The sequence below is a fragment of the Accipiter gentilis genome, chromosome 17, assembly GCF_929443795.1.
Source record: "Accipiter gentilis chromosome 17, bAccGen1.1, whole genome shotgun sequence".
Classification (NCBI taxonomy): domain Eukaryota; kingdom Metazoa; phylum Chordata; class Aves; order Accipitriformes; family Accipitridae; genus Astur; species Astur gentilis.
Genome location: NC_064896.1, coordinates 29,981,302 through 30,005,088, shown reverse-complemented (window position 1 = coordinate 30,005,088; position 23,787 = coordinate 29,981,302). Strand labels below are relative to the sequence as shown.

Below are 23,787 nucleotides of genomic sequence, written 5' to 3'. Positions count from 1 at the left end.
ATTCTTAGAAGGTTTCAACTTACTTTTCCATATTCACATGAGGGTCTGCATAAATCTTGTCCATTTCTGAAGGATGTGCTTTTCTTATAAAACACAGTACTGAAATCCAAAAATATTAATGAACCTCAGTAATAATATTGCATACAGCCACAACTAGATACTAGCCTTAAATGCTATGATTTTTCTCTCCGTCTTTCTCTAGTCACAGAAATACACTGAAGTAAAATAGGCCTCTCAAGTCCACATTTTCCTGTTATATATGATGTTATAAAACAACTGTGCTAACAGTTTAAGTCTTACTGGTTAGGTGTCCTTTTATTTAAAGTTAAGATTCTGGTAACTGTTGGGAGATAGATATGATCAAACCTTATACAATACAAAGTTTGCTAGTTTGCTCTGACACACAAGACAATTTTTCAGTTAATACTTTCCTCACCCCAAGAATATCATATGTCAATGCAAATAACTCCCACTAGCACAGAAAACTACAAAACTTATCAGAAGTTGCATAAGGGGAAAAAATGAATTAACCCACCCTGACAGGATGCCAGTACTCACACAGATGCCAGTACTCACACAGACTTAATATTGCCTAACATTTATTGTAAACTCTATCAAAATTCAGGGCTTTGAATACCAGGTTAATATTCCTCATAACTTCAGTATCCCATGGACCTGACAAAGACCACCAAAAAAAGGTACCACAGAATCAACACTATAAGATCAATACATGCAATTTTCCATGCTATTTCCTAGATTTCGGTGATTATCTTTATCTACATGCATCCTTTCCTCAATAGCTACGCAAAGTATACTTACAGGAGAGCTATAAGCAATCTGACAGCATTTATCACGTTATTTTATTCTCCCCTTGCTAACTAAACCTCAGCAAGCAATGTTGTAAGAGAAACCCTTGCCTAAGCAAGGATTAAGTGATTTTGTAAGACTGACAATTAAGTTTTACAATTAGAATAGAGATATCTGCACAAAACTGCTCAGCTTTTGCATTTCACAGAATCACAGGCTCTCAGGTACGCAGGGACCTCTGGAGATCATGTAGTCCACACCCCTACTCAAGCTGCAGCAGATCGCTCAGGACATCGTCCATTCCGGTTTTGAATATCTCTAAAGAGGAAACCACACAGGCTCTCAAGACAACCTGTTCAATCTTCGCTGCATTTGTTTGCACCCTTACTTTTAAATGGAATGTCTTGTTTCAATTTGTGCCCATTGTTTCTTGTTCCTTCACTAGATACAACTGAGAAGAGCTTGGCTTCATTTTCTTTAAACCTTGCCATCAGGTATTCATACATACTGATGAATTCCTGCCGATAAGCAACATCCACTGCTCTCCCTTGTCCACCAAACCAGTTACCTCATTGTTGGTGTTTTAAACCACAAATTGAGTCTTAGTTTTCCAAGCTAAAACTAATGTAGCAAAAGGAAGCTCCAGATTTAGCAAAATGCTAAATCACATAAAATGCTATTGCATATTATTGGGATATTGCTCACAAGGCAGAGCAGAGTTTGAATTACAGGGGAAGGGAAAAGGAACAATCTTTTCAGAAATATCAGTTTGCTCAAAGATGATGTTTAGGCAGGGCAAAAAAGCATGATGAGAAAACTTAGCTGACATTATTCCCCCCCCCCCCAGTAAATTTGTTTGCTTAAACAGAAAAAAGGCATTATTTTGAAGATACCCATTGCATGTGAAGGTATAACAAATAAGAGCCAGAAAAGTTTTCCAGAATTACATTATACTTGTACACAGAAGCTGATTTGCTGAAGAAAACTTTATTAATTTATTTTTGTTTTATCTCTGCAGAGTAATTCCCCTCACCAAAGATGTAGCAGTATATATGTTAGTACCAGTCAAAAAGGTAGCTGGAAAGGCTTTGGCTTTCAGGGCCTGCAGCTCTGAGGCAACAAAACCGAGACGCTGTTTTCAGGCAGGCATCCTCACAGTGGCTCCCTGGCCAGCAGCCTGAATGCTTTGGACATAAAAACTGCTGCACTGCATCAGACTAAACACATCAAAGAAGTGACATAACAGGTGGCCGTGCATACAGGTGTCTCGAAGAACAGTGCATGGCTACAGAAAGCCCCGTTTAGCCTGCTAGGAACTTGCTGTTAGCAGGTCTATTAATCTGGAATCCATATCCCAATCAACATGCTCAGTAGTCATTCTCTAATCCTTTTTTGAGCTTATTTACATATAGTTGACCTACAAGCATCTGGCACCGATTTGAAATTCCTTGTTATTGGACATTAAAAAAAAATTGAAAAAGCATCTATTTTAATTCTTATTTTTAATAATTAAGTACATCCCAGTTCCACACTGTAAACACAAAGAATCACTCCATCATTTTTTTCAGTTCATTCATGATCTTACAGATGCCCACCCAAGCCCTCCTCGATCTTCCCCCCTTGAAGAGTAAGAATCTGTTTAGTCTCTCTTTACGATTCCTTTTTGTTCTCAAGCTGTTTCCCTCACGATTCCCCGTGTTATTCGCTTTACCGCCCTGACAGGGCTGACAGTCTGGGAGCACTGTCCAGAACGACCGCCAAATGCTAGTTTACATCTCCTTATCGCTTCTATCCGTGTTTTCCCAAACGTTAACTACTTCGTATTGATCAAGACTGCATTCATCGGTCAGTTTATGGGGCAATTCCTCTCACGCTTCGAGGCCACCCCCGACCCCAACACCCCCCAGGTGAAATCTCCTCAGGCCCCGGCCCCGCAACCCTCTGTCCGCCTCGCCTCTAAAGGCGCCAGGGGTGCGGGGGGGACCTCTCCTCCCAGCCGGACCGACCTTCTCCTCCCGCCTTTTATCCGCCCTCCCCTCACCCGTCGTTACCGCACAGGATCCGCCCCAGCGACAGGCAACGGCTGTCGCCTCAGGCGTTCCCGCGCTCGCTCCCCCGGCCGGGCTTTCTTCTCGCCTTTCTCCCCACCGGGACCCATCCGCGGCCGGTCTCACCTACCGCTCTCAGACAGGACCCTCACACCTAGCCCCCGGCGGGGCGCTCCCCGCTAGTCTCCGCTGTTGCCCCTCCGGCCCCTTTAGCGACCGGACCGCCGCCGCTTCGCTATTCAAACCCAACCGCCGCCTGGCGCGCCTGCGCCCCGCGCCAAATCCCCGTCGGTGACGACCGCGGAGTGACGCTCTACGGCGGCCGCCGTACAGCAATGGCGCCCCCCATGCACACGCCGTTCCGTACAACATGGCGGCCTCAGCAGCCTCAGCCCGGCTCCTGCCATTTCGGTATTCCCCCTCGCCAGCACGCCCCGCAGCCGGCAGCGATGAGGCTGGCGCGGTGGCGCCCGGCCCGCGCAGGGTTGCTCGGTTCCCCCGCGGTGGCCTCGCTCTGCGTTGTACCAAGGAAGGGCCGAGCAGCCGGCACCATCTCGCAGAGGGAGCGGCGGGCGGGAGAGGAGACCAGGAGCGGTCGCCGTACGTTCTTATAGGCTGGGCAAGAAAGGGAGCTGTCGTGACGAGGTGGCCGAGTGGTTAAGGCGATGGACTGCTAATCCATTGTGCTCTGCACGCGTGGGTTCGAATCCCATCCTCGTCGGGAAATAGCTTTTTTTCTTTTTTTCCCTCCCCATTTTTTTTTTTTCCGCCTCCACCTCTCAGGGGACCTTCGCGCTCGCTGCCGCTGGCTCTGCTGCCCGCCCAGGGCGCGGCCCGTTCAGCCCCGGCGAGCTCCCGGCCGCCCTCCCGCGGCAGCCCGCGGGTCGCGTCCCGTGGCGCGGGCAAGGTCGTGAGGGGAGGTGGAGGATGGGGGGGGGGGGGGGGAGGGTGCGGGCAGGGCCGCTCCTCAGGGACAGACCCCGCGCGGGGCCGGCGTCCCGCGGGGACACCCCCTCCAGCTCCCACCTCCCCGGGTTGATATTTTTGAGAAAGAAGAGGGAGCAAAGCCGCCGCCCGGGGCAGCCACCGTGGCTGTGGCGGTGCCAGGACGATGTCCCGCGAGGTTTCAGTGTCATGGCCCCGGGTGTCTGGATCTCCGTGGGGCCGGCGGAGCTGCCAGGTCCCTGCCTGCCCACCGGCTAGGCCACCTTCTCTCTCTTCTCCTCAGGAACCAGCCCTGCTGCGGAGCCACAAGCTGTGAGGCCGCTGGGAACAAACCGCTTCCGACTCCCTTCTTGCAATCCCAACGTTCGGTCACGTTCGGACTGGCCTGGTCCTTAGCGGGAGCTTTGGGTAAATATTTGCGAGATCAGGGGTTGAGGGAGCTCTAGCCAAACCGACCCGGGCGCCTCATTGGAAATTACGCCAAGGTTTGCTTTAGAAAAATAATTACCGCCATCGGCCTTGGTTTTCATGAAGCTGTGACTATTTAAGAAACATGAATGAATGTATTGAAGAGATACTGGAAAGCTTTTCTTCTCTGCTTAATCCATCAATAGTTAACTTTTTAAAAGCCTGGAAGCAGAAGTTAAGGGAATAAAGAGCTCCCACTAAACACATCATGGCAGCTGGGGAAGGGGCCTCTCACAGCAATTTGCTGTAACAGCTCTGCGAGCCTTCCAGGCACACACTGCGGCAGTTTTAACTACACTTAAAGTACTAAATCCCGTGCAGAGAAGGACAAGATTGTGACTCTACAGCCTCACAAACGGCGCCCATAACCGACCACCTAAAACACAGCTGCAAAAGCGTTATCATGTGGAAGATGGGCATCTTGGCAATGTTTTTGGGGTTAATTCAGAGTCAATCCTACATGAGTGGGTAAGGCACAGCGAAGTTCCCACCAGGGTTTGCTGGGAGGGTTTATATGTATAGCTAAGTGCTTTAGCTGCTGGTGAGATGCACATTCTCCCAGTCCTTTGCTGTAGCATAAAAAGATATATCAAAATAAAACTGTACTAGAGAAAGGACTTCTTCCAGGACCTACACTTTGTACAGGTAACTTTATGCCCACAATCACCCCCCAACCAGGATGCAGTGTTTACCGCAGACCTAATCTTAGATGGGAATTTATCACAAGACATCTCTAAAAGTAACACTTTCCCCATTAGCAAAACGGCAAATGCTGACTTCTTGTGCGTGTGTAGGGCACGTATCAGCAGGACACCACCTCTGAACTGAACTAAAATTAAACATGGTGCAGTTGGTGGCAGGCTCCTTGTGAAATCAACCTTAAATTTTCAGTGTTCAAAGTATCTTGAAAACAGAAGTCCTGGGGTTTCTTGACCAGCAAGGTGTGACAATTAAAGGATGCAAACTGCAGTCATGCGTAGCCAGAAAAACGAACAACACAACACTAAGCTCCGGTTCCACATCAGGCCCTTCAGCCATCCAGTCTCCACCTACTGGCACAAGTCAGTAAAATCCCCTTCAGATGCTTATTTCTTACAGAGAGGGAAAAGAAAATAAAAAACAAAATACCCTCCCCCAGACAATATAACTTGGGACACAAAGTCTAATTTAAAACTGTTGCCCCTAAATCTAGTACCTTCCCCTTGTATCTAAAGCTAGTAATAGCTTGCAGACACCCTTATTTTATACCCTGCGAGTGCCCAAGTTTCATTTACAGTTACATGAAATATGTATTTTGGTGCATGAAAGATGTGGATGACGCTAGTTTTTAGTGTCATCTCTCAAACACAGGGGACCTTTTCTCTCCTTTGTTTAGCAAGCTGCCTGTAGCTAAGTACTGGACCTGGCCTTAATACATGATGGCAGGAAAAAAGTAAAATATTATCTGTGGTTAAATTAGAACCATGAGACCCCTGGTAGGATGTAGAAGAGCAAAGCTCAAGCCTGAGTGAACTTTAATGGAGACATTCAACACAGCAGCTGGATGATCCAGGAGAGAAAGAAATCACGTGCTACTTTGAGCTACTGGAAGAGGTAAGCACTGGTTTATTCTGTTCGGGTACACAAGTTCTGATCCTGGTAATATCATCAACAAGCGATTCTAGGAGCCTTGCCAAGGAGGAAGGTAGTTGTTCCTGCAGGCCTGGCCAACCTTAGGTCCCCAGCTGACACCTGTGAAGCAGGGAGTTCTCCAGTAACCTCTGTGAAACAGGCAAACTGGTAATAAAAGATCTGCATGAAAACCACGTCTTGGGAGGGGCGCTGAGAAACAGCTAGAGCTCCCTGGAGCACAGCATGACAAGGAGAGATCATCTGAGAGCAGACCACACTCCAGCAAGGCTGTTGCCGTACTTGCTGAATAGTATCAGCTCCTCTGGATTCCTTTCTTCACCTTTAAAAAAAGGCTTCTTTAATATTTTAGAAGTGTAGAAGGCTATGCAAGTGCCCTATGTAGGAATGGGCATGGAGAGAGGTGGATATGGAGCGACGGAGCTAGAAACCACTGTCTGCTAACAGTCCTGAAACAATGCGGCTCTGCCCAGGTGAAGGTTTTGATTGTCTGTAGCAGTCACTGGAGCTGGTCATTACTACTGGCAACACATACAGAAAAGAGGGGGGGGGGGGGAAGAGACAAAGAACCTGAGACAGCAGAGTTGTTATAATAACCCTCCCAGAGGCCGAGAAGCAACCATATAAACACTGATAAGAACTATAGCAGTATTTATCATCTTGGAAACGTATTAATATAAAATATATTTTAAAACAAGTCCTCTAGTTCATAAAACAGCTTTTGTTTTTCTTTAGAGCCGACTGTCACACTGAAGTGATATTAAAAACAATTCCACACCACTCAGAAATAACCTGTCTATAGTGCAGTTTAGTAAAAAAAAAAAATAAAAAATAATAATAAAAAAATATGGCAGACTGGCCTCTACTTTGGATTTTTGCTCAAGTATGAAGATGTTTTCAATAAGGTGTAAGGGATAGAGATTGATGGGCTCTCAAAAGAGAAGGCAGGAGACAGGTCACAGGGGAGGTAGCAGAACAGAAAGGCAAGAAAAAAAAAATCTACTATATCAGTCTCCTTATAAATCTGATGAAGACAAAATCTGGGGACTAGTACCTCCAAAAATAGGCCCAATATAAAGAGATCAGTCCCTAGAGTTACTAAGTAATTATTTGAACAAATAATGAAAGAGCAATTTCAAAGCAAAGCCTACCTTGCTGACAAACAGTAAGCACAAAATGGATCTACTTCACAGTGCTCTGGCTTTACCTCATGGTATTCTCAGTGATAACGTTTGAGTTTTAAAATCAGTCTCATACAGCATATTGAACAACATTCCAGCAGCTATTGTTGTCAGATACAAGAACGCAGAAGGCCAGAAGAAAAAACAGTTGCGGACTTTTAAGTGCATGCACTTAATTATCTGTGTGGATAATCAACAGCAGACCCAGAATATGTTGAAGTAAAAGGCAAAGCTGCCCGTGCCGAGTGCCATTTGCTGCCCTGAAGTGCTAGTTCACTAAAGGGCAACATAAACCTAGTGTTGTAGCCCCGTTTTCCTGCTCATCTTTTACAGTGCCTATTGGCAGTCAGGACAGTTCTCCAGCTCCAGCAATCCTTCCCACCCCCATCTCAAGTCACAGGCAGTTTGTTCACCTCAACCACGTTGAAAACACAAATCTTGGGTCTTTAAAAGATGCTTTCCTGACCAATGATGTCCGTAGGTGTCAGATGTCCTCGGTCATTCCTCCCAGTCTTCCATTGCCCACTCGGGCATCTTGGAGCAATACTCAAACTCCGCTCCCTTATAGCGCAAGGCATGCAGGTACATCACCAGCTCCTTGGGAGATGGGTCCCGCCTTGTAATTTTACACTCCACGCACAAAGGGTCCTTCTCATCTGAATGCTTTTCTCCTGTTTGCCCATCCTGATTCTCACAGGAACCAAGTTCTTTATTTTTTTCAAGTGTTTCCAGGCTGGCAACAGAGTTCAGTGGACAAGCTGCTATGTCATTTCTCCCATGATCCTTAGCATCCCTCTCAGGATCCTTAGTGTCCTTGGCAGGGCAGGAGTTCTCATTTATCGGATCAGCCTGCGCAGACTTTGTGCAGTCACCCGAATTACCAGAGTCTTTATTTTCAGCGCTGGCGTTCAAGTCCTCCTCCAAAAGACCCAAGATATCCAGGCTTTGCTTGGAACGATGCTCCTCTACCAGTGCCTTAAGGAGTTCTTCATCCGTTTTATCGATCTTGCCACCTTTCCCCCTGTCAGGGCCCCAGGCTTCCATATTATAGATGGGGTCGTTGACAATAGGATGCCCCAAATACTGCAAATGGACTCTGATCTGGTGCGTGCGGCCAGTACGCGGAAGACACTTGACTACGCTGGTCTTACCATTGTAACTGAGTCTCTGGAAGATGGTTTTGCAGAATTTCCCTTTGGGGTCCACACGGCACACTCCCACTTTGTAAGAAACAACCAGTATGGGCTCTTCACAGACCACTTCGTGTTCTGGAAACTCCCCCACCACACGACAGACATACTCCTTTTCCAGCTACGGGGAGATACAAGAGTAACTCTCAGAAAACGGAACAGAAAACTGTCTCTGTCCTGATTACACCCGAGTCCCACCCTAGCTACTCCTCTCTTTCTGTTCGATGAAATACGTTTTTAGGGAACACGCTGCCAAAATTTTATTACAACTGAACAGGGAAGGGAAAAAAAACCAAACTAAAATCAGCTATGAAAGCCAAATTTCTCTCATGCTTTCCCCAACTAGTCAGGAAATCAAGAACGCAAGGACTATTTTACTCATATTAAATTCAAGAGCCATCTCTCAGTCACTTTCAGTTTACAGCCTTGAAGCAAATCCTGGAAGCTAATACCCTACAGCTACAGTTCTGTTTGGGTCCAGAGCCACTGGAAAAATGAGAAAAACTTCTAAAACTTTTAAAATTGAAAAAAAAAAAGTATTAGATGACTGACACATTTCCACTTACAAATAAAACCGCTCTCTAACTGTTTTGCACAATCGCAGTCAGTTTGCACAATCCCTTAAGGAAGGAGATCCCTTTCAATCTAATATTACCAAAATCAATTCAATTTTTAGACAGTTTTTTTCTCTCGATGCCTCTCGTGCTTAATACAATAAGAACAGTACAGGTGACCACAGGCTGTTTTGGCAACTTGTGGTCGTTTACACTATAGATTTGGCTGACTTTGGACCTAACCCGCTTGAAGAAAATACCGTGCAAGAGACTCCAAAAACTACTGCAGCCCTTAGCTCTCACCTGTCTCTCCCGAACCTGCTCATCGATTCTCTTGGATACCTCTGCGGTCTTGGCAAACATAAGTACTCCTGAGGTCATGCGATCGAGTCGGTGAATGGTATGCAACTCCTTCAGATCATGCTCTTTGCCCAGGATGAAAATGACTGTGTTGTGACGAAACCTGCCGCAGGGATGTACTGGCAAAGAAGAGGGTTTGTCCACAACCACCACCTCATCGTCCTCCACCAAGATCTGGATAGGCTGGGCAGTGACTGGCGGCTCATGGCGATGCACCGTATTCCTGAGAAAATCATTATTCTGCAAGACAGAGACAATTAGCGTGAATCCAGCCTGCGTAACCACCCCATCTGGCCACACACAACGGGCGCTTGTGATACTGAGGGGAGGAGGGCAGAATGAAAGCCCCTTTGTCCTGGAATGTGGTATTTTAGCACAACAACTCTGCTTATCGACATTCAAATTCGATAACGTGTCTTAAGCGGTATCTCTGTGCCTTGCCAGCTCTTGGGGTGCTGAGCAGGAAGCTGTGGGGTGTGCTGGCTCTGTGTGGAGCTGCAGGATCCACATATTCCCGACCCCACCAGGGTCAGGATTCCCTGTGTTGTCCTAAAAGCGGATTCATTTACCTGGTGTGCAAGCTAATAACACACAGAGTTGAGGTATTTTCAAATTAATTTCACTGATGCGCATAAATGGGTGCCCGTTTCAAGACAGCACACCTTTGTCTGAAAAATTCCCCCATTTATATATTTAAATAATACATATTCATTATTATTTCCCTTAAGGATTGGTTCTTTCTTCTTCGCCTCTCACGTAAATTAGTGCGCAGACTCTGCCTTCTTCCTTCACTGCCTTCTTTTGAGTAGGTGGTATCATTTGAGTAGGTGGTCATGATCTCTCCCCATTGGAATTAGCTTCTACCTACTTCTTACTCTGTCTTGGCAGTTCCAAGCGGTTCTTCAAGTTTTACGGATCAGACCACGATCCGTTACTTTTTCTGACGCAAGCATTCCACCCATCTACAAAGCCTTTTTGTCTAACAGTTTATTCCTAAACCCAAAATCATGTCTAGTTATCACTTCCCTGTTTTAAATATTAACTGATGGGGGGGGGGGACTATACAGAACTTTAGCAATTCCCTGGTTATTTCGATCACATTATACGTATTAATCGATAACCCCTGGGCCACCCGATCTCCCCTGGCACACCGCTGCCATTACCACCACCACCATGGGGTTATCCCACCGCACCGCTCGGGACGACGCTCACCGCCAGAGCCAACCTGGGCTCTCCCACCTTGGGTTACCGGGCCGGACACGCCACGCTCCTCACCGGGAGCCCTCCCCAACCCCGGGGCGGGGTGCCCACCTTCAGCACGATCTCCAGATCGCGAACGGGCTCCTCGTTGAGGCGGAGGCGGCCGGCGCGGGCGGCGGCGCGGTAGTAGTCGAGGGGCTGGGCGCGGAACTCGGTGCTGAAGACGTGCAGGAGGCTGCGGCCCACCCAGCGGCCCTTGCAGTAGGTACGGAAATCGAAGTAGTAGGGCCGCACCTTGCGCAACCCTCCCTCGAAGTAGTAGGAGGTCTCGGCGAAGTGCTCGGCGCCGAAGCTCACGCCCGCGCTCAACTTCCGCGGTGGCGGAACGTAGCGCTCGCCGGCCGCCAGCCGTCGCTTCTTAGGGGCCGGCGCCGCTTCCTCCTTGTCCCCGGGGCCCGGTTCCGCCATACGGCCGCGGGGAAAGGGCGGGCGCGGCGACCGGGCCCCGATCCCCGCCACCCACCGCACCCGCGCTGCCCACAGCGCGCCGGCGCGCCGCTGGGCGGGGCGCGGCGTGAGGCAGAGCGCGGGCGCGGCCAATCACCGCGAGGCCACGCCCCCCCCCCCGCGCTCGTGCGGCTGTCGCCTCTCCCGCCCCCCTCGCCTCAGGTGAGGGAAGGAGGCGGCGGCAGGGCCCAGCGGGAACGCCATTATTTACCGGGACGACACCGGCACGAAGGGGCAGTTCCTCCCCCAGAACTGTTCCAGAAAAGCCTCTTAAGTCTCACCGCGGCCCACCCGCCGCTCTGAAGGCCTCCCGCTGCAGCCGCCGGGGCGGCCAAGCACCAGAAGGCAGGGCACACCGGGGAAAAGCAGAGAGATCAGGATGCTTCTCAACCCCCAAGTTCTCAGTGTTGTTACCAGAGATTAAATTAGTTGATGCAAGACAGGGAGAGAACATGCTCTCGGAATTAAGCTTTGACACATCGGGGTAGATCGCTGCTCTGAAACAGTAATCGCTGCTTAATGCTTCAAGAAAACAAGACGAGTAAGCAATATTAAAGAGTGTTTTTAGTGAAGGTTTAAGTATTCCCGTCTGCTTTTGGAATTCTCTGTGAATAGATGTTATCTACAGCTTATCAGAGAGGACAGCTGGATCCATTCACTGCCCGGAACCAGACACGGCCTCCAAGAGCCTGCCCCTGCTCCTGGAGAAACACCCTTTTCTCCATCCCTCCGTAGCGAGCTCTGCTAAAGCAGAACGTGCCTCTGCAAGCACATCTGCTGATAAAGCTTCCATTCAGAAAGCAAAACCATACAGACCATCTACAGTTATAAGTCCCATTCATGAGCTTTCTGAGGTCACTTTAGAGATATCCATCCATCTGTCAGAATTCATCCCTGAGGCAAAGAAAAACCAACAGTTACTATTCAAGGCCTTCAGTTCAGCAACAGAATCAACAAGGCTATGGTGTTTATGAAAGTGTGCAGGCTCCAAAAAAAAGAAAAAAAGCTGGAGTCCTCAGTCTTCAAGCCCTATCTAACAGAAAATACATCCTGCTCTCCTGCTGTGCCTTACCACAGCCAAGCTTCTTTCTGCTCTCTTTTACAAACAGCATCTGCTAGGAATCCAGGACTCTTGTCTGTCAGTAAAGCCAGCAGTCAAGGAGAGCAAGCTCACAGAGACAGCTGTGAGGAAGAAACATTCCTCAAAGGAGAGCAAATTTTTACCGAGGCCACTGCTTTTCCTTATCTGTCAGAGGAACATAGATCACGCCCATCAGTTGCGTTTCGATGATCTGCCCGTCGCTGGTTTTGTCGTACTGCATCAGAACTTGGTTTGCACCTTCGGGACCGACAGGCAATATTAACCGACCTCCTGGCTTTAATTCATTCAGCAACTGGGAAGCACAGAAATCAGAATCAGCAGAGGCAAAAAAAAGAGACAACAGAAATAAGCCACACTGTGAAGGTCGTGACACCTTGCAAAGCACAAGCTTGCCAGCTCCATATGACAGAAGCAGCAGCTTCCAGCGTTTCCCTAATTATTAGTTTTTCCACAGCTACTGATGCAGGCAGCCCACAGCAACAGAAATCCAGCATGATCACTCTTACCTCCTTTGGTACAGTTGCTGCTGCCGCTCCAACATGAATGGCATCATAAGGAGCCTCTTCGGGGTATCCTTGCCTGCCATCTCCAACTACAGGACGAAAAAAGACTTTTGTTCTGATAACAACTCCACACAAAAATAATTCTTCCTACATCATTTCAGTGGAAATCTAGATGATGAAAACTTTGTACCAAGATTGTGATGGGAATTTGAATTTTGTTGGTTTACTGTTTGAAAAGGGGGAAGAGATTTCTGGAACTGAGCCATGCTAGAAGAAGGAACACTCAAAGCCAGGAAGGCCTTTCAATAAATAACACAGTGACTTTGTGCAGGCTTGAGATTCCAGATACAGGAAGAGCTGACTCAAGCTATCCTCCCAAAAAACCCACAAGAGTGTGTGCAGACCCATTCAAATAAACTAAAAGCCAGATGTGGTATAACCGCTCTCCTCCGGAAAGCATCTCTTACTAAATTAAGATAGTTACTACACACTGGGAAGTAAGGTGTATGATAAGACTGCCTGCAACATTACATACTACTTGTTTACACCGCAGTGTTCAGGTCAGCGTGGCACAGTGCTTACTTAGCCAGAAGTTTCTGGCAACGCCGTGGCAAGTATCAACGCAAACTGGAACAACTGCTTCAAGAAGCAGAGCTCTGCAGGCAGCTAGAGCTAATGCATTGACAGGAGAGAACAAGCATCAGGATCCCAGTGAGCTCACCCACAAGCTTTACACGTCCAGAGCTGAGCAAAGTTGGATCATCTTCCTGGACGTTTCTGATGGATTCATGTACCAGCTCTTTAATGTGCTCTACGCCCACCGCTTTCCCTGTTGGGCCCATCTGAAAAGAAAAACAGCAGACACACACTGATATACCTCCTATATGGTAGGGAGATGTATCTTATAGGGCAAGTTTCTATAGGGGTTGGAGAATTTCCAGGAAGAAAATTAAGAGCAGAGTTTCTGAACAGGAGAGGCAAATACTCTGCCCCCTTGGTTTTAAGGCTGAATAGTCCCAGTTATATTAGCTACTTGAGGGATACACAGATGCTACCTACAGGGATTCCTAGTAATCCTTCATTTCCAAAGAAATTATTATTTGGTAGAATTAGCAGCTTCCGTGGCAGGGCCAGTTCTTGACTAACCTACCTCCTGAGAAGAGCAACTTGACCAGCTCTCTAGCACTTCACAGAAAATAATTTCAGTTTAGTAAACAAAGAAACAGACTATGACTGCTGAAGAAGCAAACTAAAAAGAACCTACAATGGACTTGGACAGTAGATTAACACACTTGATCTGAACTGGGCTAACATACAAAACATCTCACGGCAGATAGAGCATCCATTTAGATTCCAAAAATGACTGTATTTGTTTTTGCTACAAGCTGATCTGGGAAGAATTTACCCCTTCCTCCCACCTCCTCCTCCTCCTCCTCTCCCCACAAAAAGCACATGCCAGCTATGGCAAGCTACCCATCCTGATGCACCTTGCGAGCTAGAAACAGAGTCCTGTGAGCTTACCATCCTGGCAAAGCAAGCTGTAAGATATCCACTTCCAGATCCAACATCCAGTGCTTTTGCACCTTCCACAAGCTGATCCTTTAGCAATTCCAGTGCATGGGCATGCTGTGTGGACAAGAAGAAGGTGTGAAACATCCCATTTTAGTTTCCTCTCCTAAAACTTTTTCTTGTTCTAAGCATTATCCTCTCCGATTTAAACACAGCGCACCTGGCATTTTGTCTGACACACTCAATTCAAGTGTTTGATCTGCGACATCTTTTTGCAGAACAGCATTTAGGAAGAGGTTCAGAAATAAGATGTGAAGCAGCAGGAAAAAAGGTCTCATGCAAAAAATGGACAACATTAACGGTTAGCCTCCGCTGCACAGAATTCCTATCTAAGCATACTTTTAAAGCAACTGAAAGAGCATAGGGCAAACTCATCTTAAAAAGAAAGAAGCTTCACATATACAGTGCCTAAAGAAACAAGCATGATAATCGTGTCCATGGGATCTGTTTTACTTTTCTACTTTAGTATTTAAGAAAAAGATAAAATAAAAAATGGCAAAAAATTTCCTTCATTTCTGTTAAAAGTGAAAAGTTTCGTCTTACCATGTGCGGTGCACTGATTGTAGCCTTGTATCCTAAAAGGAAACCGGTGACAAAAGTTATGTGATAAAGAAATGACAATTAAAATTACCAGTGTGAAGAGTTCTTTATTCTCCCTCACTTTCCCCTAAAAATATGAAAACGCTCTTCTCTTTTGTCGCACTAAAGCGCTTCACTGACTTAAAATCTCCTCCTGTGGGATTACTAGCGAGCACAAGATGGCTGCACAGTGCCGCAGTTCCCAAGCGTTCCAGGCCCCAGCTCGCTCATTAAAACGCCCTGCAGATCTCGCAGCCTGCGCTCGCTTCTGCTCCCTCAGCGGGACTTGGGGCAGTCAACGAACATTTTGAACATGGAAAAGCTGTCTTGTTCTTTCCTCTGCATCCCACAGTTGAAATACAGATGGGGTTTGCTCTACCTGACCTACTGACAAACTTGGCCGCTGTTCTGGGAAGAGAGCGCCTAGCATGGAGAAGCGGGACCTGCCGAGCCACTTCATGCCCCTCCGTCAGCACGAGCAGCATAGCCAGCGTGCAGACTGTAAAAGGGTGATACTTTGCCTTAAGTTACTCACCGATAGACTGAGGGGAATCCATGTACGGGAAATATTTGATGTAGTGACCTCTGTCAGTAGCCAAGAGCACATCAAAGACTCGCTGGGATTTAATTATCCCTTTTTCTGGGAGAAGGAGGAAAACAGAGACAGAAAGAACTTAAATCCTCAGTACTGTAGCAAGAAGAGATTTGGAAGGGGAGAGCACAGTTCAGGGAGTTAGTGGAACTGGGAGAATTCAACCTGTATAAGTGACCTGAGAAAGGACAGAAAATAAAACCGCAGATGGAAGGATATCCTCTTCAGTTCCTGCTACACTGAATGAAATCACGTTATGGTCCCAACCATCAGCCCAGTCTCTCTCAGAGAACAGTGACTTACACCCACAATGTTTCCGGGACTGCCAAGCATAAGGAAAGATAAATAGAGTCACGCTTTCACTCCTGAAAGGGGAGACTCCGGTTCAGGTTTCAGGAGCACTGGCACGGCGAAACTAAAGTTAAGAGCGATGACTGCAGAAACATTCAACGTCCCTTCACAGCTCATCTCTGAGGGATCTCTCAGGGGGGAAAGATCACCTTTAGCAGCAGATGAAATCCAAAGCTATTTCTAAGTGCGTTCCAGCCCGCTGTCCCGAGCTGAGCGGTAGCACCAAGCACTACCCAACCCCAGGGCATCTCACCAGAGGGGAAGCGCAGACTGCCGGGAGGCTCGGCCTCTACAGGCTCAGAGCGATGCCACATTGTGCAGCATTTTAAGAGATGTCACCCGTTTACTGCTCCAGAGAAGCAGAAGGAAGGCTGCGGATAGTCTTTCCACTTCTGGCATAACATCTTGTTTCCAATTATAAATAGAACAAGTTCAGACAGGGACAAATCCTGAAATTCAGGCGATAACAACTCCTGTGCTTCAGAACGAACAGCACCGCAACGTACGGCTGTATAACACTAAACAGCCTTACACCGAAACGCCAGCAGATTCTATCAGCAGCTTTAGGACCCGCTCAGGAGCCCGCGCCAGTACTCACTGTAGAGGTTGTTGACTAGCTCCGGGTGGGTTTTCCCGCTCGAAGTCCAGGCCATCGTTCTGGCGAAGAGCAGTCCCATGAGTGCAAGCAGGACGCAGGGCAGCGGGCAGCTCATCCCACGCAGACGGGCAGCTGCCTGCCTGGAGGGAGGGAATTCAACCCAGCTGTTTGACGGGCGCCCCAAAAACTTTCCACCTCTCCTCACCGTGACGCAACCCCGCGCTTCGCGGGCTTTAGGGAACGCGACGGCCGGCGTCGGCAGGGTACGCCGGGCAGACCGTCGGCCCCACGGAATCAACGCCGCTACCTCGGCGCCGGGCAAGACCCGTTAAGAAACCGTTACCGGCCGGCTGCAGCTCTCCGCGTTTAAAACGACGGATCCGACCCAAAGCAGCTGCTTCACGCCGAGCCCTCGACAACCCGATGACAGGGACGGGCGGCGGGCGCAGGGCGGGGAAAGAAGCCGTTTTGTCGCCGGCGGAACTCAGCTGGCAACGCTACCGGGGGGGGGGGGGTCCCGGTGACACCGGAGCCACCAGCCCCGGTGGAGCGGCTTCCTCCCCGGCTCGGCCGGCACCGGGCGGCCGCCGCCTTGCTGGGGAAGGTTGGGGCCGAGAGGGCACGGCCCCCGGTCCGGAGTGGGCCCCAGGCCGCCCCGCTCCCCCGCCAGCGGCCAACACCAGCCCCACGGAGCCGGTCCCGGTGCCGGTGCCGGTCCTCACCGCGCAGCCGCACTAAAGCCCCCCACGGCCCGTCGCCAGGTGTAACGGCTCGCTCGCCTCCTCCGCGCAGGAAAACTTCCGCCCTCTACCAAGATGGCGCCGGAGGGGAGTCAGTTGGCCTCAGGCATCCTACCGATTCCCCGCCCTCCGCCGGGCGGCGGGCTAATGGGCGACCTCTCGCCGCCGGGGGAGCGCGGCGATTGGTCAGAGCCGGACGCCAATCGACGCGCGATGAGAAGCCGTAGCGGCTTCCCGTGTTTACGGTGCGGGCGGCGGCAGCTGCGGCACAGGCGGGTGTGGGGGCCGGGACCGGGGCCGGGGCCGGGGCGTCCCCTCCCCTCCGTATCCCCGGGGAAGAGGCTGGGGCGGCCCCGCGGAGCGGTGGTGACGGGGACCTGCGGGGGAAGGGGCGGAGGGAGCGCCGTGCCGGCAGGGGGATGGCGGCCTGCCTGCCTGCGGGGTCCCTCAGGCCCCGAGGGGCTCGCCGGGCCCTGGGTGTAAATGCGACACCCCAGAGTTTAACATCGCTCTCTGGAGGGAGACCTCGCTTCCCCGGTGGGATGAGAGGTCCCTAAAACGTCTGGAGACGTGACTTGGGCAGAGAGGGGGAGGCCTGGGAGAGAGGGTTTTCCGCTCGGTGTTCATCATTTATTCCCTCCACCTCAGGACTTCACGATGAGAATGATTGAGAGCGTTGACTCCGTGGTCACCAGGTCCAGTGAAGACCTCTGGGCTGAGATCTGTTCGTGTCTGCCGCATCCCGACCAGAAGGATGCTAGCGATGCTTTTACAGACTCCTTCATGGATTCCTATGCTGATGGAGGAAGCCAGGGCAGTGGATCAGATGGCTCTTCCCAAACACAGCTGAAGCCCTGGGCACCCCTGAATGATTCAGAGGTGTATTTAGCATCCCTAGGTGAGTGTCTGGTAAGGCTTCGATTTCTCCATTTACTTAGGTGCCTGATGACAGCTATGGCTCTGCTTATGCAGCTGAGGTGACGGTGCTCACAGTTCTGGTTGGAAAAGTGTCTTGCAACTATTTAATAGAGCATCTGACTCATTTACTACAAGGGCATCAGTGGAACTGAGAGGCACAGTCATAGCTTCTTCAGCTATACCACAGAAAGGAACTTTTTATCCAGTACAAACCAAAGAATTTGGGGTTCTCCCTCCAGATAAGCAGGGTAGGGACACTGCTGTTTCTTCTCTGACGAGCATGTAGTTCCACTCTAGTTGACCTGGGGAGGGGAAATGCGTTCTGAAATCATTACAGAGCCTATGTATTTTTGTGTTACCAGTATTTGTCTCATTCTTTTTATGGAGTCTGTCCTTTGGAGACACTTCTGAGTGGAAAGAGAAAAGTGACATTTTTTCGTGACCTGTTTTCTGGTTGGAGAGGAGGGGGACAGGTATGGGAAAAAAAGCTGTGATGCTTTCCAGGATCACGCCTGCTAGAATCTGTATTTTAAGATGACAGATCATGCAGATCATCTTTGTGCGATTGCTTCTCTTAATTCCTGCATAATCTACAAAGCCATAAATTGATTGTGAACAGTGTAACAGCTGATAGAAACACTTGATATGAGGGATGATGAGGTTGCCAGTAGCGGAGTTAACATCCTAGCACAGCTAAGCGCTGCAGTCTTTAGCTCTAAGGCCATGGAATTTGTCACCCTGTTTTGAGTACTTCCTACTCCCTTCAGAGGCCTCATTGTACAACAGCATTCAACCCCAGGACGGATGCTCCTGTTGCCTGTTAGGAGGAAGCTTTGCAGTTCCCCTGCTCTCCAGCAGTTGGACCGCTACTCCCTCCACTTGTAGCAAAATATTCCATCTTTATGGGTTTTCCACTTCTTTCCCTCCTGTGGAGTTTTTTTTATCTTGGGTCAGTTTGTAACCTGGTTTGCAGTGCAGCCACACACCTAGTCGTCTTGGCTTGTGTAGGAGGCCGCATACAGAAACAGGCCAGGAGGAATGGGTGGCAAAAGCAGCTTTATAAGCTTTTGTTTCTGCTAGAGCTTCCATCTTGCCTTAGTTGCTGTTTTAAACTATTATTTCACAGTACACGAAATAGAGTTCTTAGCGTCAGATCAGGGGTGCCACAGCAGCAGAACCTAAATTGCTCTTCTGGTATTAATTCCTGCTGCAGTTCCAACTTGTTCAGAAAATGCCAGTGGATTAACTTTTACAAGCAGGCTTCAGACTAGATCTGCATCTGTTTTTTCATAGCCAGGATGAAAGCATAACGCTAGCACAAAGTTTCTCTTGTATATTCTGGCTAAGTCAACAGAAATAAACCTGTTCTATGTTTGTACCTCGCCAGGATTAGTGATTGTAAAATCATAGCATCAGCCTGGCTGGATGTTTGGACAGATACAATAATTCAAATCTTCTGAATTGCTAGGTATAGAGACTTTTGGTGACAGCTCAATTCTGTGACAGAAGACAACCTCCAGGAAACTTAACAGATGGGCCACAGTCTTGTGAACTAGCCCACTTTGACTAATGATGATACGCTTTTCAGTAAAAAAAATGTGATTACAAGTCAATACCTGCCCCAATTTAAGTGGGAAACAATTATAATGAGATTTTGTGACCGGAGGAATTAATGAAATTTGTTTTCTTGTAGCTTTGTATATTGTAGTTCGATTACCCTGTGCCTGGTAAGGAGGTGCTTTTCATTGTCCCTTGTGGCTGAGAAACTCACAATATCACATTCTGTTATGAGATACCCAACTAATAGTACTGCTGCACTCGCATTCGTTTTTTTCCTCAGCTTGGGCATTATTTGGATTCACACTACAATTAGTGTGATTTATATTCCCTGCCAATTTGCATGGAAATTGTGGGAACTTAATGCCTGTGAGATCCGAACTCTCCTGTGTGACTTCATGGAAACTGAACAGTAAATGTGAAAGTTATTAAAACTCAAAAATGGGCAGAGTTGACCGATTGCATAAACCTTATTTCCTTCAGAAGCATCACCTAAAAAATATCATCTTGTACGTACAAGAAATACAGTCATGCAGACTTGAAATACAGGGGGAAAAATGACTTAAAATATGACTTAGTCTTGAAAAGTTAATTTAAGGTTTTTGTTACAGAAGTCTAGGTATGTTTTGTTGGGTTTTTTTTCCTTTCAGACAAACATAGTATAGGTAATCAAGACCCCTCCTTTGTCTCTTCACAGAGAGAAAACTGAGGAGAATTAAAGGCTTGTCTCAAGAGGTGACCTCCAAGGATATGCTGCGGACTCTCTCCCAGGCTAAGAAGGAATGCTGGGACAGGTTCCTGCAGGAGAAGTTTGAGTCAGAATTTTATGTAGAGGGACATGACTCTGATGAGAGGTAACAAGCAAGTCAATGAGGAGGGATTACCACTTACTGTGTTGGCAAACAGACTTTATTTCTTAAAAACTAAAATAAGGTTTTGTTAGGACTTGTGATAGGGCATTAGGACAAAAATAACATCTCATTGCAACTTGGTAAGGCAGTCACAGCCTCGATGAAACACTTTGATAATGACCATTTACATCGTACTAGAGGGGAACACATGGAGCATGTAGGGTTTGAACTTTCAATGCTGTTCACTGATTGTTGCATCCCTCAGACTGGAGCGATCCAGCATGGAAACAACTGGAACGTAGTTGATAATTTCCTTTGTCACATTTGGGGTAGGGAAGAAATGGAGTGGAGGAGGGGATGTTTGATGTGTCTCAGATTGTTTGGGTTTTTTTAAGGCTTAGCATTAAAAGTGAACCCCAGGCCATTTCCTACATCTTTGTAAGGTCCCACTTAAGCACTGCTTCAGACACAAGTGGGATTTGAAGTTCTTCACAGGGTTGGTACCAGTCCTGAGATTCGATTTCCCGAGCGGCTCTCCCTTCCGTGCCACTCTTACAATGCTTCTGCTCTCTCACCCGTTACCTTTTTACAGATGATGTATGAACTAAGATGAGAGTCCTTTTCTTTAGTAATCTCACATCCCAATCACTTATAATGCTCTCCATATTTCTGCTTTCTGAGCTGACATTTTCCATGATTGCTCCTAGCTGGAAAGAAGATTATTTTTCTCCCTTGAAGAAAATCTACTTAAGCTAGTTTGGGAGTTTAAGTATGAAAAATAATCCATGTTTACAAGGAGTTTTTAGACTCTTTCTTCAACCAGTTAACTTTAATGTGATTTCTATTTAAAACCAAGCTTTTGTAGACATATGTGCTCTCTACTGTTTTGTAAAGGCTGAGGATGTTACTCATGAAAGAATTTTCCTCCCTAGAATTTGACTAAGAACTTAGAAGTCACTCCCGAATGGTGCTGAAGTATTTGATTCTCACCCATCAATGTAATTAAACAAGCCTTAACTTTTAAGCATACAAATAATTTCAAGGACTTTACTAAGTGAAATTCTGCTCTTGTAAAAGAGCAAGAGCAAGTTAATTTTGTTGCGGCAGTATTGAATAACTTGAATGACACTTCTAGAAGATGAGCATATGCACACACGCATACATTTAAGAATTAAAATATTAAACATTTAGGATTATAGCCAGCATTTAAACAAAGACAAGGTAGATCTGTTCTGGTCAGACCAGTTATTGCGAGATAGGCTGTAATTATGCTAGTATATTTTTATAAAAATCTATAGAATCCATAGTATAGTTAGCATTCTAGAATTTACACATACTGCCTTTTTCTTCTTTAATCTTCTGGTGTTATTAACAGTCACACATTTTTATATGTGCTTCCTGTTTTCATTTTGTTCTCCTCCCTTCCCCCCTATATTTCCTAATCTTCATCACAAATAGGCAGTTGTGGGTTGTGTGTGTTTAACACTAGGTATTTTACTTCTAGCCCAGAAAGCTGGAAATTAAATTGTAGTCTTTGGCTACGGACAGACCAGTACTTCAAGAGTGTAAAGGTTGATGTACCTGCTAAGGATTCTTTTCATCAAGAAAAATCAGAGCATAAAACTTTTCTAACCATAGTTTAAAAAGCCCAACTACAGCAGAATGTCTTTGTAGAATGAAAGATTCTGCTTGCTCCTCTGGCACACCAATCAGTCTCATGGTGGACCTTATCTGTGGCGACAGGAATGCCTACAGAGGTGCAAGAAGTATATATGGAGGATTTTCCTGACACATTTTTTCGTACATTCCTGTGAGGCTTTATTGCTCTCTTGTTTCACTTTGTGTCTTTGCTTTCCCTCAGCACACTAGAACATCTAAAGCGATGGCTGCAACCTGATAAAGTGGCAATCAATACTGAGGAGGTACAGTACCTCATCCCTCCAGAATCTCAGCCAGAGAAGCAGGAGACTGAGGAAGAACCTCCAGCTGCAGAGCAGTGAGATAGATGCCAGCCGTGCCACAGAGCTGCCTCTTGTCTGAGCCCTGATGAAGTTGTACCCGACGACAGTAATAACGGGGGGCAGAGGGGGATAAAAAGTGCTAATTATCAGTCATTTAAAAACCAAAACCAACCCCAACACACAAAAACCCCCAGCTCTGGGCCTCCAGAGATAGTGACTGGCATTTGTTATGGACAAGAGCAAAGCACCTGTGACACAGTGTATGCTGAACTGAAATCTTACTTTGATCTTCTCCCAGCCTGTAGCATTCTAATCATTCCAGTCTGAATGTGAATTGTTTGTAATTCATCAGGAGACGTATTAAACAAAAAAAAAAGCAGTTCTTCAGAAGCATCAGAAAACTTAACGGTGTAGAATAGAACAGATAAAACTACTGAATCAGTTTTTCTTCCTGTCTTATACCTTTTTTATTACTCAATTGGGCATTTATTTTTCTTTCCTGCAAAGTCCACTGTGGTGTTTTCTATAGATATTCACTATTTAAGCCTAAGTTGGCCCTGAGGTGTGCCTGGAGGAAGACATATTTTTCACCTACATGAATTTGGAAACTTAAAGGAAGCTATCATTGCAATCATGAAATTGATGGTATTGTTGACATTGTTACTATTTGACATTCCTCTCTATGTAACATACCCTCCTACAATATCCCACTTTATTGGCTAAACTTTCTATTATAGATGTAACTGGAGGGGGAGTATTTTTTTTTCTCTTGTTAGTCATTTTGTACCTGTTCTTTATCTCCTTCAGCCTCTCCAAAAGAGGGCCAGAGGAGATCCTGTATTGGGAATCCAAGAGCGATAACAAGGGAGGCTACAAATAACTTTGTTTTCATCACAGACTTGCATAGAATTATCTGACTTTAAATGCGTTCTAGTACTTAAATGTTTTTCATCCTGTTTAACTCTGCAGAGGGTTATTTCCCATTACTAATCAAAAAAACCTGTAATCACGTACTTGTGAGAGATTCTTCTTTAGCCTGTGCTTTCTGTCTTGGCATTGACACTAAAGGTCGATAGAGGGAAGCAGCATACATCTTCTGTCAGATAAAGCTTGTTAAGACTGAAATTGTACGGGCAGTTCTAGTTGTTTATGCACACGAGATTCATACCATGTTCATTATGTATCTGTAAAAAAATACATTTTTAAAAGAAGCTTCTTAGACCATCCTTGTTTCCTGTCTCCACAATTATAAATGGTGCCATTATCTCACTCACTGACAGCTGTTACTCTGTTGGTGCTTCTCCTTCAGTGTCATGACTCAGTGGTTGTTGCCACGATCAGCATTATTGGCATAAGCCCCCGCCCCAGGCTCACTGTTCACAGAAAAGTCACACTCAATTCTCCATTAGAACAAACACCTTTTTTTTTTTTAAGACTTGAGAAATATGGTGAATCACCTGAATGTCAGTGATACAAGACTTGCAAGTCTTGTGCCTTGTTGGAGGGTGGTTTTTGTCATCTTTTAAATGTCCCTGTTATTTATCTCCAAAAATAAGTCTGCTTTCCTGTACAGATAC

The 23,787-nt window shown here is 47.0% G+C and overlaps 4 protein-coding genes and 1 non-coding gene across 10 annotated transcripts in view; 2 read left to right on the top strand and 3 right to left on the bottom strand.

Annotated features, from left to right (window-relative positions):
- The window catches only part of KNL1 (kinetochore scaffold 1), a 31,941-nt gene extending 28,891 nt beyond the window's left edge, over positions 1 to 3,050 (bottom strand). The window contains exons 1-2 of one of the 2 annotated variants that reach the window (XM_049820918.1): positions 2,986 to 3,050; positions 24 to 99 (exon numbers count right to left, since the gene is read on the bottom strand). In XM_049820918.1, the coding sequence (XP_049676875.1) occupies positions 24 to 64 (41 nt within the window). In that variant the 5' untranslated portion in view covers positions 65 to 99; positions 2,986 to 3,050. Of the gene's footprint in view, positions 1 to 23; positions 159 to 2,985 lie in introns of those variants that run through there. The other variant, XM_049820919.1, reaches the window with a different exon arrangement.
- Positions 3,051 to 3,494: 444 nt separating this feature from the next.
- TRNAS-GCU (transfer RNA serine (anticodon GCU)) lies at positions 3,495 to 3,576 on the top strand. The gene has a single exon. It is a non-coding gene; the product is annotated as a tRNA-Ser (tRNA).
- Positions 3,577 to 5,850: 2,274 nt separating this feature from the next.
- RPUSD2 (RNA pseudouridine synthase domain containing 2) lies at positions 5,851 to 10,942 on the bottom strand. The gene is made up of 3 exons (XM_049820038.1): positions 10,494 to 10,942; positions 9,126 to 9,422; positions 5,851 to 8,389 (listed from the first exon to the last, which is right to left on the bottom strand). Exons 1-3 carry the CDS (start codon positions 10,848 to 10,850, stop codon positions 7,577 to 7,579), a joined length of 1,467 nt encoding a protein of 488 aa, XP_049675995.1. The 5' UTR covers positions 10,851 to 10,942; the 3' UTR covers positions 5,851 to 7,576.
- A 493-nt stretch (positions 10,943 to 11,435) lies between these two features.
- Positions 11,436 to 17,001, bottom strand: LOC126046957 (protein-L-isoaspartate(D-aspartate) O-methyltransferase-like). 3 transcript variants are annotated; one of them, XM_049820040.1, is made up of 9 exons: positions 16,906 to 17,001; positions 16,184 to 16,323; positions 15,178 to 15,282; positions 14,607 to 14,638; positions 14,016 to 14,120; positions 13,216 to 13,336; positions 12,498 to 12,583; positions 12,114 to 12,283; positions 11,436 to 11,783 (listed from the first exon to the last, which is right to left on the bottom strand). In XM_049820040.1, the coding sequence occupies exons 2-9, from the start codon at positions 16,296 to 16,298 to the stop codon at positions 11,771 to 11,773; spliced, it is 747 nt and encodes a 248-aa protein (XP_049675997.1). In that variant the 5' UTR covers positions 16,299 to 16,323; positions 16,906 to 17,001; the 3' UTR covers positions 11,436 to 11,770. The 3 variants fall into 3 exon arrangements, with proteins under 3 accessions (XP_049675997.1, XP_049675996.1, XP_049675999.1); XM_049820039.1 differs by having other exon boundaries at positions 16,184 to 16,319; positions 16,906 to 16,999; XM_049820042.1 differs by lacking the exon at positions 16,906 to 17,001 and adding an exon at positions 16,527 to 16,885.
- A 72-nt stretch (positions 17,002 to 17,073) lies between these two features.
- Positions 17,074 to 23,421, top strand: CCDC32 (coiled-coil domain containing 32). Of its 3 annotated transcripts, none has more exons than XM_049820044.1 (4): positions 17,074 to 17,168; positions 17,572 to 17,821; positions 20,096 to 20,252; positions 22,111 to 23,421. In XM_049820044.1, the coding sequence occupies exons 2-4, from the start codon at positions 17,581 to 17,583 to the stop codon at positions 22,247 to 22,249; spliced, it is 537 nt and encodes a 178-aa protein (XP_049676001.1). In that variant the 5' UTR covers positions 17,074 to 17,168; positions 17,572 to 17,580; the 3' UTR covers positions 22,250 to 23,421. The 3 variants fall into 3 exon arrangements, with proteins under 3 accessions (XP_049676001.1, XP_049676000.1, XP_049676002.1); XM_049820043.1 differs by having other exon boundaries at positions 17,144 to 17,195; XM_049820045.1 differs by lacking the exon at positions 17,074 to 17,168 and adding an exon at positions 17,207 to 17,460.
- Positions 23,422 to 23,787: the final 366 nt, after the last annotated feature.

Excerpts from the sequence above, each read along its gene's own strand:
- RPUSD2 (XM_049820038.1), bottom strand. The coding sequence starts at position 10,850 with ATGGCGGAACCGGGCCCCGGGGACAAGGAGGAAGCGGCGCCGGCCCCT. Across the intron at positions 9,423-10,493 it reads ATCTGGAGATCGTGCTGAAG|AATAATGATTTTCTCAGGAA; the intron begins GTGGGCACCCCG and ends TCTGTCTTGCAG. Across the intron at positions 8,390-9,125 it reads AGCAGGTTCGGGAGAGACAG|CTGGAAAAGGAGTATGTCTG; the intron begins GTGAGAGCTAAG and ends ATCTCCCCGTAG.
- LOC126046957 (XM_049820040.1), bottom strand. The coding sequence starts at position 16,298 with ATGAGCTGCCCGCTGCCCTGCGTCCTGCTTGCACTCATGGGACTGCTC. Across the intron at positions 12,584-13,215 it reads TGGACGTGTAAAGCTTGTGG|TTGGAGATGGCAGGCAAGGA; the intron begins GTGAGCTCACTG and ends TTCGTCCTGTAG. Across the intron at positions 12,284-12,497 it reads CAGCAACTGTACCAAAGGAG|TTGCTGAATGAATTAAAGCC; the intron begins GTAAGAGTGATC and ends TGTGCTTCCCAG.
- CCDC32 (XM_049820044.1), top strand. The coding sequence starts at position 17,581 with ATGAGAATGATTGAGAGCGTTGACTCCGTGGTCACCAGGTCCAGTGAA. Across the intron at positions 17,822-20,095 it reads GGTGTATTTAGCATCCCTAG|AGAGAAAACTGAGGAGAATT; the intron begins GTGAGTGTCTGG and ends GTCTCTTCACAG. Across the intron at positions 20,253-22,110 it reads GGACATGACTCTGATGAGAG|CACACTAGAACATCTAAAGC; the intron begins GTAACAAGCAAG and ends GCTTTCCCTCAG.